General features: G+C 47.7%; 1 protein-coding gene across 1 annotated transcript in view; it reads right to left on the bottom strand.

Annotated features, from left to right (window-relative positions):
- Positions 1–227: 227 nt before the first annotated feature.
- Positions 228–13,421, bottom strand: part of CLASP1 (cytoplasmic linker associated protein 1) — a 246,024-nt gene continuing 232,830 nt past the window's right edge. The window contains exons 38-40 of the mRNA XM_059727486.1: positions 8,687–8,893; positions 6,029–6,145; positions 228–4,162 (exon numbers count right to left, since the gene is read on the bottom strand). Coding sequence (XP_059583469.1) covers positions 4,076–4,162; positions 6,029–6,145; positions 8,687–8,893 — 411 coding nt within the window. The 3' untranslated portion in view covers positions 228–4,075. The remainder of the gene's footprint in view (positions 4,163–6,028; positions 6,146–8,686; positions 8,894–13,421) is intronic.

Below are 13,421 nucleotides of genomic sequence, written 5' to 3'. Positions count from 1 at the left end.
CCTGCGCTTGAGTACTTGCCCGAATTAGGGCCCGAGCCCTTCAAGACATATGAGGCAGGAGCCTGGTATTAGCACTTGTAAAATCCCCAGAACGGTGGCTATACGTGATCTCAACGCACATTATCTTCAAAAAAGGACACACGCATCAGATCTGTCCCTCCGACGCGTAAATTAGCCAACAACCCGCGAACGTCTCCACGAGAAAAATCAAACCAAAGGTTCGCTGATTCTAGGGCAAACTCAAAAGGTTTTAATTTTTTTTTTTTTTTTTTTTTAGCAAATTCTATCACGTAAATGTTAACAAAAAAACCATCTGTACATTTGCCATGATACACTCAAAAGTGAAACAAATAAGATATAAATACAGATATGGATGTAACATGACAAAAGCCAAAAAAAAAAAAGAAAAAGGAAAAAAAAAATACATGCGCAATGAACACTGTGCCAACAAAACCAGGTCTTGGCTGGCCATTTTCAGAGCAGTTTGGACTTCCCATTGAAAACATTATTGTTAGCAAAGTCCTGCTGTATTCTACAAAGTTTTATGTTCTGTCCCTTAAGATGCAATAGTATGCTTGATAAATAAAGGGGTGGGGAGAAAAAGATTTCGATGACAAAGATGCAAGTTACATTACTTATACAGGTTATTGGTAAGCTAGTAATAAGCAATAGAAAAGACAGTCTTGTATTGTATTGTAATCCAGGCAAGCACACATAGTGTACCTTAAAAAAGCCACATGCCTCAATAATTCTGCACTACAGGAGGGAACTACAGTACTTCAAACTGTGAGGGGGGTGGATCCATTTATTTGCCCATGCCCAAGGAGCACTGGTGCAGCCAATGACAGAATGGAGATCCTTGGCCGAGGTAGAGGCAACGGCACAGCCAGGGGGTGCGGGTCCGGTCAGAGGGGCTCTGAGTCAGACTTTCTGAAGCATGGCGGGCAAAGAAAAGAGGTGTCTGTTCAGAGATACGAAAAACCGAAGCCCCGCGGCACGGGCAGCGAGAGAAAGGCAGCGGCAGTAGGTGCTTACTGCTGGGAGGGTGTGAAGGGGCGCGCCGCCCTCGGGGCGCCGCGCGGGCAACATGCAGATCCTTCTCCACGAGCACTCACGGCCCTGGTCGGGTGTGTAGCCAGAGACACCTTCATGCCTGCTAAATAGAGGAGAGGAAGGGGCGAGGGGGTGGGAAATGATTGTACGGCTTTTGGAAATCAGAAGGCTGGAGATTGGAGAGGTGACATGGAGAACTAGCCCTTTGAGTACTTCAAAGGAAAAAATCAGGTCAGAGCCAAAATACGAAACAGGAGGGAAACCAACCTTACTATGTACATTATACGCAAACGGTTTATAAATATCTAAGCAGAATGCCTCCTACTGTATACAGGTGGGACATACTCCTATAGTACTCAAAGGATGGGCAGTCCTTGATTGACTTAATGAGCACATTAATGAGCATCCGTTGACGAACAAAACAGAATCCGATCAAGAAAGGAAGGCCTGGTTCTAGGATTTGCAGCCCCAACTATGCCAATCACGGCTGGAAATAGATGCTCGGCACTGAAGTCCCGAAGCAGCAGCAACAGCAGCATGTTTCGCACGTATTTCTCAGAGACGAGCTGTAGTGTCAGCATCCGCGCTAGGTCAGATCGGGGAGGTTACAGTGCATTCACTCACAGTGCATCCTAACAGGATTTTATAAAACATATAAAACGGTTTCAGAAGGGATTCGATTCTCAAAGATCTGCTGTCGTGTGCCATTCAGACAAGCCATCAGTGAAAAAAAAGAAAAAGAAGCAAAACAGCCGCTGAACGCGATTTGTCATGCAGCCGGAAAGGACTACGCACGTAATGCGGTCAACGCCACCATCTTCAGCCTTTGAAGATGCCGAGCTGAGATGGGACACGAGACTCTTAAAATAGGAACCACGAGGAAATCCGTTTAAAACAAAATACGCTAAAAGAATTAAACAGCGCAGCCGCGGGCTGCCAGCAGGCTTGCTGAATATTTCCTCAAAAGGGAAAATAAATTCGCATCCAACTAAAATGATTCAAATCAGCACAAAAAAACATTAAAAAGAGAAAACAAAAGAACAACTGCAGCGAGTGTCCTGAAAGCAAGTGAACGGGACTGGTCCCTGCGAGGGGAAGAGACTGGATTTTACTGGCCGCTCTGGGTTAGAACAGCATCCCTAATGGGGGATGTCTTCACGAGTTGCAGCAAGTCTTTGGGGAAACGCCCGTGAACGCACACCTCTTGCGACGTGGCTGTATGTAGGGAAAAGCAGCCAGAAAGGGGACCGGTTCTGCAGCCAGTGAATGACTGAGCCCATCTTGATAAACTTGGAGCCAGATCAGCCCTCCCACTCCATCAGGCAGGGGGCAAAAGAGGCTGAAAAATCCTGCCGCTTTGGGGCCCAATTTCACAAGGTCATGAGAGGCCATGACGCCTACCGATGGCCATGACGCCTACCATGACGCCATTAGCGCTCACAGGCCGAGGTCTTCCATCGGGATGACGGAAGGAGGCAGAAGTCGGACTGATCCAACGTGCCATTAGACTTCCTCTCTGGGGAACAGCGTGTGTCTACACGAACCCTATCCTGGACCGGGGTGGGGAAAGTGAAGAGCCTAGGGTGGGAGAAGTCCCTCTATGTCCCCATCCGCCTGCAGACAGTAAGGGTGTGCCTACATTAAGACCATCCCGAGAGCGTACAGCGCTGCTGCTGGTCGGGCTCTGACTTTCCCCCTTGCTAACCCTGTGACGCCCTTAACCAGCATGGACTGGGGCTTTGGGGGCACAAGATGACGGGTATGGAAGGAGATGGAGGCATCGTCCTTTTAAACGCTGGGGCCAAGCCCTGCACCTGGAGGTCTAGATTTATAGGATGACTTTGCCCCGTTAAGACTTCCCAATGCACTTCTGGAGGTGAAGGGGATGCCTGGACGTCCTGTGGGGGAGAGGCAACGGGGATCATCGGGGCTACGACTTATCTGAGCCCTGGATGTGCCACTTGGTTCTTCCAGAAAACAGGCTGCAACCAAAATAAGGATTTCTCAGCCAGTCTCTTGGGCAGACACAACTGAGATGGCACTGCCCAGTCCTGACAACAAACCCACCCCACTTCCTTGGGCGAACGCTCCCAAATCTCAGTCCGAGGCCCATCGTGTCAATGGGACTGCGGCAGGAGTGGCATGTGGACTTTAGGCTCCAGTCCCAGAGCTCTACCTCAGGCTTCTTGTTAGGACTTAAAACAACCCTTCCTTGCCCCTTGAGGTGAAGAAGCTTGAAGGCAGGGATCATGTAAACACCATTAATTAAGGTAGCAAGAGCCAAGCTGCTCTCTGCTTGATGATATGGTGGGTGGAGAAAAGCTCCGAAGAAATCAGTTCTTCTCAGCCCCTGTGGAAATCTGGCACATACTATATAAAACTTGGATGTTTAAAAAGAACCTCCTTTTTTTCCCCCCATTGCTACTCACGAGGGATCTCTCGCTATTAAAGCACTGACAGCTGGAACCACAGTGGTATCTGCAAAGACGGCACGGTCCAGCTCTTGCGTGTCAAGGAAGGGAGTATAAAAACGGGAACCCATCACAGAACGTGCGGGAGGTGGCACAGCCGTCCCAAACGGTTACGTCCAGAAGGAAAGGGTCGTTCCCACAGCAGGAAAGGAGCACATTAAAACCCCAAACTTGGTATCAAACTAAAACAGAACAAACAAGGATTCGTTCAACTTTTCAGCACCTACACATTATGTGGGCTCTGTTTGGAAACACTATTCACTTAAACATATCTCAAAGGTTTCAGCAGGCTGTACAAATATGTTTAAGTATGGCTTTCGGTTGTTTCGTTTCTTTAGATGAAGACTGCAACACAGGCCTTGCTTCCTTTACATTCAATACGAATAAGATTCTACATAAAAGCTTTAAAGGACTAAAATACCGATTGCAATAAATATCTGCACGGCCCCCGTCAGCCGATGGAGTGTGCCAATGAAGTGAGGGGAGCAGAAAGGTCTCTGTGAGGCACCGCTGATTGCTTCTAAGTCTACACATATGTCCAGATATCTCCATTAACTGTGCGTTGAAACATCTGACGATGAGCTGCTGTTGCTATTGGTGGTCTGGGCCCTCTTTATGTACAAGTTTAGTAGCTTCATCTGAAAGGGAAGGTGAAAGGGGTTATCTGGAGATCAAACATGCTGGCAATGGAAGAGTGCACAAGGTTTAGAGGCAATGGGTGCGAGATCCCTAAATTCAGCCCCCTACACTGTGCTTTGTGGGGGAGCAAGGAGCCCATTCGGGGTTCTTTGTAATTCGAGTGAAAATCCACTGATTGGCATAACCAGAAATGCTATTATCAAAATAATAGCTGAGAATGCTGATGAGCAGAAAAAACATCTGGGGGGAAAGCCGGTTTCCATGGAGGGGAAGGACAAAACTCCCATTTAAGAGAGGGGAACAGGGGCGTTTCATCTCTGGATTTTCAAATTAATTCAGGTTGCATTTTTTGCATGTTCCCGGGCACAACATCGACCCTGCAGTCTGATCTATGCAGGCAGGAGCCCAGGGACCGTGCAGAGAGATGGGGATCTGCTCCCTGGCCTCAGGCTGTGGCCTCGGTTAGGAAAACCTCTGAAGTCTCTGCAGTCCGGGAAGCCATGAGCCAGCCCGTGACCGAGGTCAGTACTAATTCAAATTCTTGTGATTTTAAAACAAATGAAAATCTCATCAAAATTCTTAAGAGCTAGTGAAATCATGGCATTAGTGGCTGCTTGTTTCATTTGCCTGGATTAGTAGTATCCAGACATCTGACCAGTTTAGCCCCAGACCCTACACAGACGCATCCACGTGCGAAGCTTTGAACACACAGGTCGGCCCATGGAGTTCAGCAGGCTGCTGTGCGAGCTTTAAATGAAGCCCGTGAGTCAATCTTTTCACAACCCAGGTTCATAATAAAATGACTGCAGCACTTTCCACTCATGGATTATAAAGCGTGCTGTGTCTTTGCAGGATGTCGAGCTAAACTGGTTCGAGATTTTCCCATTTTTATAGGGAGGGGAACTGAGAAACAAGTAACTTGTTTGAAGACAAAATAACTTAGTTAACCAGGAACCGAACGCAAGTTTTCTGGCTCTCAGTGCACACCTAGACATAGGCCAGGCTTCCTAGCTATGAAAATCTACTCCGCTTCCAAAGAGCAGGATTGTGTCTTGAACCCAAGAGCTAACAACATGCACAGAGCCATTTCAGAAGCAGCAATACTGAATCTGTTTTAAAAGTTTGGAGAAACCTCAGGTTTGTGGCTCTGTGATGCAGTGACATTACCTGGGCTGTTTAGATAACTTGAGAAGTCAGTTAATCTAAGTCTGCAAACAGACATCTCAGGATAAACCATTTTATCCCAGGACAAAATGCAATTGCACAGGTGTTCTCCTGGGATAAATCCTAAAAAAAAAGCATGCCAGGTACCAATAACTAGTAGTTCAACCTGGGATATTGCAAAAGTATGTCTGAACAGTTATCCCAGGACTGCAGCATTGAATCACTGGCAGAACAGCAGCACAATATTCAGTCACACACTGAACCCTGAATAGTAAGGCGGTGTGTACACACGACAATCCCGGAATATTTTTCTTTCAGGACAAAATGCAGATGCAATTTATCCAGGGATAAATACAACATCTCTTCCTAACCTAATATTAGGGGGTTGAAGTGTTGTAGCAGCAGCGGTCCAGGAACGTCTGAGAGGTGATGGTTGTGTGTGGTATCTTTTATTGGACCAACTGCATGCTTGGGAGAGGCGTCAGACAAGTTTTCAGGCACCTCTCTCAGGTTCCTCAGGACAGTTCATCTAATGCCATCCAGTTTCAGAAAACAGCATTATGGTTTTTAAACGACGGGCACTGGAATTTGGGTCCCTGGCGCTAGCAGTGCAGTGAAGACTAGGCTAAGTGACTGGGCGCGCGTACCGCTCAGCTACCCTTGGTGAGAACGCGTAACGGGTCTGCGCGCTGCGCGTGTACCTTGCTTCCTGTGAGCTGGGCGAGGTGGGGTTTCAGCTCTTCTCCGATCACCGAGTAAATCGCCACTAGGCAGAACACGCTTGCTTTACGAACGCTGCTCTCCGTGTTATCGTAACCCTAGAGGGGGAGAAAAGAAAGGATACATATATCAAACAGCTGCTTTCCGGCAACTTTCCAAGTACGTTTCATAACGGGCCAGCGAACACTTCCCTTGCGTGGGGCTACTGAGCCTGCCTCGTGCCAGCAGAATCAGATGGCAGCCTGGTGCCGAATGTCAGGGCCCTTGAACTAGGCTCCTCACCATGGCACTTAGGCACTGCAGAAGTGCCACGTGCTGTTATTGCAATGGAGGATTGCGAGGTCTCTCAACAGGAGGAGTTTCTGCACGTGATGGTTATTTTGAAATCAGAAAAGGAAACACCGTTCGGCTGTGTGTGATGCTGCTCTGCCAGGTTGAAATGACCTGCGTTATACTACTCAATACCTACAACAGAAGGTGCAAGGTGCAGCAGACACTATTTTAGGAAAGCAGATTACCGTGGGGCTGGCACCTCGCATCCCCGCCACGCCAGGAGAGACCTCAGACCAGACTTTAGGTCAGCTCAAGCCACTGTTTCAGTTCGGCACCCATGCCATCATTTATCGACAAGCAGCCCAGACAGCCACTTTGGCGTGCTGCACGCTACTCCTCCGGGTTCGGGGTGACCTCTGCTGAGAGAGAGGCTGATAGGATCTTTGGGGAGGACACAGTCCTTTGATACGGCTGCTCGAGGCTTTCCGAGTTCCCCGCTGGCATTTCAGCAGCTGCCAGGCCAGTATTTATACAGGCAACCCAGTCCAGGGCTCCTCCAGGGAATTACAGCTCGGCTTCCTTCAAGGGAGAGAGCTACTAGCTTCTGGTCATAAAAGCATAATCCTGCTCCCGCTCGACTGGTGCTAACGAACCTTGGCAATGCCAGGAAAGTGGTACAGGCTGTGCCACAAGAGCGCTTTTTTGCCCATCTCAGCTGCACATACAGCCTGGTGCAGCTGCCATGGTATGACTACCCAAGCCAAACTTTTCTAAAATTGGAGGCTGGAGGACAGCGGAAGTGCCTGAAGACTCCCCATCACTAGTGCTGGGTGTCTGGTTGTAGTCGTGTTGGTCTAAGGACACAGGCAGGCGAGGTTCTTTGGGTAGATGCAATATCGCTTATTAGACCAACTGAGTCTCTTTGGGTAGATGCAATATTGTTTATTAGACCAACTAGGTAGTTGGAAAAACTTCTTTGCAAGCTTTCGGGTGCAATCACCCTTCTTCAGTCTAGAGACTCCCTGTGCCTGAAGAAGGGCGAATGCACTCAAAAACTGGAAAAGAACTTTTTTCCAACTGCTTGGTGGGTCTAATAAAAGGTATCACATCTACTCAAAGGACCTTGCCCATCACTAGTGGCATTGCCCAGAGGGGTGCTGTGGAGTGGCTCAGGGCAGACCACTGGCCCCTACCAGAAGGGGCCCAACCCCTGCAGAGGGCCAGAGCTGCCTCGGTAGCATGGGCAGCACCGGAGTTGTGACCAAACCACCTGGAGTTCACTTGCCTGCGAACCTCCTCGTATAACACCGCAGCACTAACCTCGAGCCTCTAGCAGAGGGCTCTGCCTTTGAGGGATAACCCTGTTCCAAAAGATCTGTATCTGGTAACTCCCAAATTTTGCTTTTTTGGCTGGGAAGGAACCATGCTCCTTGCTGCTGAGCTCTTCAAATGCATTTGACTGCATTATATGATTACTAATACTCTGCACTGACTTTAAGGCACTGGGATCACTTATCTAAAGAATGACAGGCAACAACCATCTCCGGTCGACAGGTCGTCTTTCTCCCAGAAGGATCCCAGAGGGTTCTTTATCAATATCCGAAATGGACTTACATAGTCAGCATAGATTTCCAAGGCAGGATGATGTATATCTTTAGCCATCGTGCCAAGCCAGGCACACAAAAATTGACATTCAAAGATTTTAGGAGAATAATAAACAACGGATTCTCTTTCCTCTATACAGCCTGTGCAACATGCTGGCTAAACCTGCCTTCAGGTAGGTCTACCGATGCCCGCTATTGACTGCTCTAGAAGTCCGTTTCCACCTGTAAAACTCAAACCCGGGATTTTGATTTCCTCTTCCCTAGATGAATGGGCTAAGAAAACGTCAGAGGTAAAAAACAGGTGGCTCTCCATGTTAGCTTGTGGTTAGGAAGACGGCAGGGCAGGGCGGTACCTTTAGACTAACTTGTTCAGAGAGACGTGAGCTTTGGTAGGCTGTGTCAGGTGCTACAAGTGGACTGGCAGATTTCAGGGGCACTAAACAGAAACCACTGCTGAGAAGGGCGAAGCGAGTTGAAGAGATCAAAGGGGGTCGACAAAGCAGTCAACCCAAGGGTGCACCCTTCTTTTCCTGTCCTTTGTATTTAAATGACCGTTGTCCTTCTATTTAGTACTCCTGCTCTCTGCATTCATAGCATCTGACGAAGTTGGCTATGAAAGCTCACCTCTCTGAACCTGAAGGGTCATATAGAGAGGATGGAGATAGGCTAGAGCTGTCCGACTGGCATCCTGTGGGCTCCTGCCCAGCTATCACTGTACCCATTGCCCTTGAGACGGCAGTGCCTGGTGTCTCTGGTCTGTACCTGTAACAATCCCGGAATGATATCAGGAAGGAGCTGATGTAAGGATTCCTTCGAGATCCTCTCAATGACTTTCGTCTGCATTTTGATGGCAGCTAAATTAATCGGGTAGTCGGCAGTTTGAATGATGGGACACAGCACTTTGATGCACTGCTCCGGGTGGATGGAACTGGCCAGGGTGGAGGCGGCTTCCTCTGCAGCTCGAACGACCTGGAAAGAAAAAAAAAAGGAAAATACTGATAGGTTCATGCTTTGCACACATTTGTGGACCATGAAGGCTGGCATGGGGACTGGCTGACGCTGCTCCATAACTCAACTCTGTCACGAGAAGGGCATTTCTGAGCACGTGTAGCTCAGGGAACTGGTCACATTTGCCTTCGCTAGCTTTCTATCACAAATAGGCCACGGGCGACAAAAATCAACTCCATTGATTCATGCCTTGAACATCTCACTTGACCTCCTACACGACGTAGACCATATATTTCCACCCAGTCAACCTAGGTAACATTCAGATGTCCCTTCTCATCATGCTGTCTGAATGACTCACAGCAATTTATGTACTTATCCTCACGATACCCCTGGGAGGCATGGCAACGCCACTGCTTCCATTTTTCTGCTTGGGGTTAGACTGTAAATTTGTGGCATGCTGTCACAATGCAATCTTGGTTTCCTGGGTCCTGAGCTAACACGCTGAGCCCTGGACCGTCCTCTTTCCCATCTTCCATCCAGTTATCCTTGTGCTGGGCCCAAAAACTTGCATTTGGCCAAAGGCCTCCGAGTCTTGACTTGAAGACAGAAAGAAATAAAGAATCCACCAACTTTTCTTGGTGGTTTGGTACAATGGCTGATCCTGCTCACTGTTCTTGACAGCTGCCTAGATGTCTCCTTGAGACAGGGGTGGACCTAAGCCATTCCCAGACATGGGCATCAGTCCCGAAAACCTGGCCCAAAACTGGGTGGTTGTTTGCGGTCTCCAACAAGGCAGCCAAGGATGGGACAATTTCAGTAGCTGTGATGATGCAGAAATTATCTATCCCAACCATGCAGTTGATCCAACAAGAGATACTACCCCAAGAGATCCTTGCCTCCCCAGTTTTACACACAAAATGTGTGAAGCCAAGATTTCGTGCACTAGCAGAGGGGGATGCTGTATGCTTTTGGAAGCCAAGAAAGGAAGGGAGAAATAGCAATATTTATTACAAGGGAAATCAAGGGCATTGGTACCAAGGAACTGAACTGATGTAAATGAAACCAGAAGCTCATAAAATATCTCTGGATACCTTTAAGAAACACTTGGGTGCTTATCTCCCTGGGGTGATCTGACCTCCTGCCCCTTGGGCAGGGGGCTGGACCCGATGATCTCGCAAGGTCCCTTCCAGCCCTAACGTCTATGAAATCTATGAAATCTTTGAGAGGTTTCCTTTATAAGAAATTCATTTTCTCTCCTTTTTTTGACACTGCGGCTTTTGATGTCTTCTTTCCCTGCAGCAGAATCAAGCTCACTGTAGCCAATGCAAAAGACTCAGGAGAAGGCTCAGGTATATCTGATCGTTAACTCAACACCATCCATAGGCAAGTAAATTTGATATTAAAAAAAAAACCTATAATGAGCTGGAACCTCTCCATTCAAGGTCTTGCTTTGTGAGGAGTCTGAATGCTTCATTCATAAACGAACGAACACAAAGAGCAAGTGATACATTGGGCAAACAGCAGAGAATTGGACTAGCTTGGTGTATTCCTTACTAGAAAAATGACAGGATTTTAGTATACGCCCACAGACAGGCTCTAGCCTCATTGGGTGCCTATACACGAGCGGGGAGGATGGTCCGACGTGTGCAATTCCAGCGCGTCAGAGCAGACTCGATTAATCGAGTCCACAAGAGTGTGGCCATTACCGCGCTCCGGCAGCCTCCCGTGTCTTGTGTATCAGCATCCCCGTGCGTCCAAATGGCAGCAGGGACGCTTTATCTAACGCTCGTTTGACGATAAAGATAAAGCAATAGATCAAGTGCCCCCGCTGCCATTTGGATGCACACACGATGCTCCGGATGCATTAATTAGAGCAGCTCTCGGAGCCGCTCTAATTAAAGTGCCCCCCTCCCACTCCAGGAGCACGTGTATAAATTCCCATGAGTCAACAACTAATACACTAACAACTGAACCAAAGTGAACTAAACGTACCCAGGCCCTTTTCCTGCAAGTCTTGTATATATAACCTTTATAGCCATACAAAATTGCAGTTTTAGGAACCATTTCATGAGTTAGAAAAAACTTCTGTAAAAGACTACTACTGCAATATAGTCAGTGCTATCCTCCACAAAATGAACAACAGGTACAAATGGCTACACAGGATGCATCTGTTTTGGCACTATAATTTGAGAAAGAAGCATCTTTGGGTTAAAACTTCTGGAAATTTCTAACGGCGACCACTTCTTTTTGGTTACCATTTAGAAAAAAAACCCAATTCTGGTACTTTGGAGTTGTGGGAAACTTATCATGACGTGGCTTGATTTTCTTTGGCATTCATATCATTCTAACCTTTTTTATTCTGATATTTTATAGGTCGGTAATTATTCACGTTGACTAGAACTGTGGGAGAGCAGGATTTACGATACTAGGAAGTGCCAAATTAGTTGGTATAGAAACGAGTTTTATTGTACTTAGGCCTCCAATTTTTACAAACAGAAATTGTCCATCAGTCTCCGGGTAGCTGGTCTAATATATTTGCACAGCAGCTGGTTATTTCTCTTGGGTCATTTCTTCATGAACTTATTTACCCCAAGGAAGGACAAACTACTTAAGGCATTTTATGAACCCAGACAGCAGCCACTCAGCCTTGCCTGGCTCCCCGATCTGGGAAAGCTGGGCTTTAAATGAGATTCCAGGTCTTGTGAGATGACATCAAGCAAACAATATCTACATTTCCGTTTTGTTTCTGCAAACCATGCATGAACCGTATGTTCAACTTGAATCATTTGCTAAGGTCTCCTTGATGTCACTGGGGTCCAAATCTGCACTTACGGGCTTCCCTAACTTGGAGGCTTTGCAAACGTGTCGCTCCTTTGCTCCCCTACTACACGTGCATGCACACTAGTTCAACTGAAAAGCTGCTGCAGGGAATAGGGTGCCTTACAGTTTCTGCCAGCCAAGTCTGATTTACCAAGACACTCCTCTCTCATTACACCTACGTGGTGTCTGAAGTCAAAACGTTACCACGTTGCATCTCAGGTGACCAAGAGAAGTCACTGGTCCCGGATTCCCTCCAGCCTTCCCTGCACTGTCCAAACTCTAACTCATTTCAACAAGCTCAGCCTTGGTTAATTTTATGTGCCGTCTTTCACCCGCTGGGCCAAGTCTACATCTGGATATGTGTGGGGAACCCCCATGGGATTAGGCATTTGGACGGACCTAGTGGACACCCAAGGTAGGGAAATGGACCCTAACATCCAATTCACCCATGGTGGCACACCCCAGCAGAGTTACTACATGAGAGAAAGTTTCCTTGTGGATGGATATTGACTCCGAGGTCCAATGGCAAGAAGAGACTAAAATTATACTCGAGCTGGTGACGACGTTTTGCAGTGGGACACAGCCTCATGCACCTCGCAGACCATATATAACACATGCTATCAACAAAACAAGATCCCTTTCATGCAGGGCTTTCTCCTGAGCAGTTGAGTGAACCCACAGGGATCGACGAGAGCCACGTCCACACAGTGATCCCTTGGCCGTCGGTGACGGCCAAGAGCTCCTGAATCGACAAAAATGCCAAAGCGCACAAAGATAAAGATATGACAAAAATGGTGCCTGTATCTTTATCTTTGTTCACCCACCTTTAAAGAGGATGGCTGGCATGAGCATACAACATCCAGCAACAACTCCTGCTTCTTTGTTGGCAAGTATGGTCTATGGGTCCAGACCCTGGGATATTAAAGGAATGGCCTTATCAGACTCTGCTAGAGGGAGCAGAAGGTCAGGTAAAATGAGAAGCAGCAACAGGCCAGTCTTAAAACATGAGACTTCAAAAAAATGATAGTAGTTAAGGAGTGTGGTCAATAAGATGTACACAAGAAGACTTGGACAGCTCTGTGAGATCCCTAATGCAAGATCACACCAGACTGGAGAGGTCCCCATGCTTTGGCACTTGCGAGGTCTTAGCATTTATGGAAGAGCCGCGTGCAACGCGGGCCGAATGGTTTTACCTCTTGGTAACCACGAGCTAATCATGTTATGAGTTGGCTAATTAAATGACATCTGACAAAGGACAAGGGGCCCAGGAATGTGGATCTGGAGGGAACACTGCACTTTAGAGAAGCAGGTTTTTCTCCTTTTTCAAATATTTGCCTTGTTCGAACAACTAAATGCAGCCTGACTTGTGCTGATGTAACCCAAGTGTCTCTGCTGGCAGACTTTGGATGCAGCTCTGACGGCGAGTCACAGCTATTCTCCTCTAGTGCGGTCTCCCAAGGGTGGGTGATGGTTACAACCCCACTACCTTGGGGAGAGCAGCAGGAGCAAATAGAGCCCCCCCCCAGTCTACATCTGACAGACTCAGCTGTATACACTTAAGGAATACCATATTTCACAGTCCCTGCGAGCTGGCGGGGCTGGGCTTGGCGCTCAGCTGGCGTGCCCCCATCCTCTGCAAGCAGCGCTGCCTGGACCATGCCGCTCACTAGGGACAAGGTGCGTAAGTCAAGGTTGGATTTTAAGAGTAGAAATTGGTCTTCAACCCTTG

Source organism: Alligator mississippiensis, chromosome 4 (assembly GCF_030867095.1).
Source record: "Alligator mississippiensis isolate rAllMis1 chromosome 4, rAllMis1, whole genome shotgun sequence".
Classification (NCBI taxonomy): domain Eukaryota; kingdom Metazoa; phylum Chordata; order Crocodylia; family Alligatoridae; genus Alligator; species Alligator mississippiensis.
The sequence above is the reverse complement of the archived record's forward strand: the minus strand, read 5'-3'. Positions and strand labels throughout refer to the sequence as shown.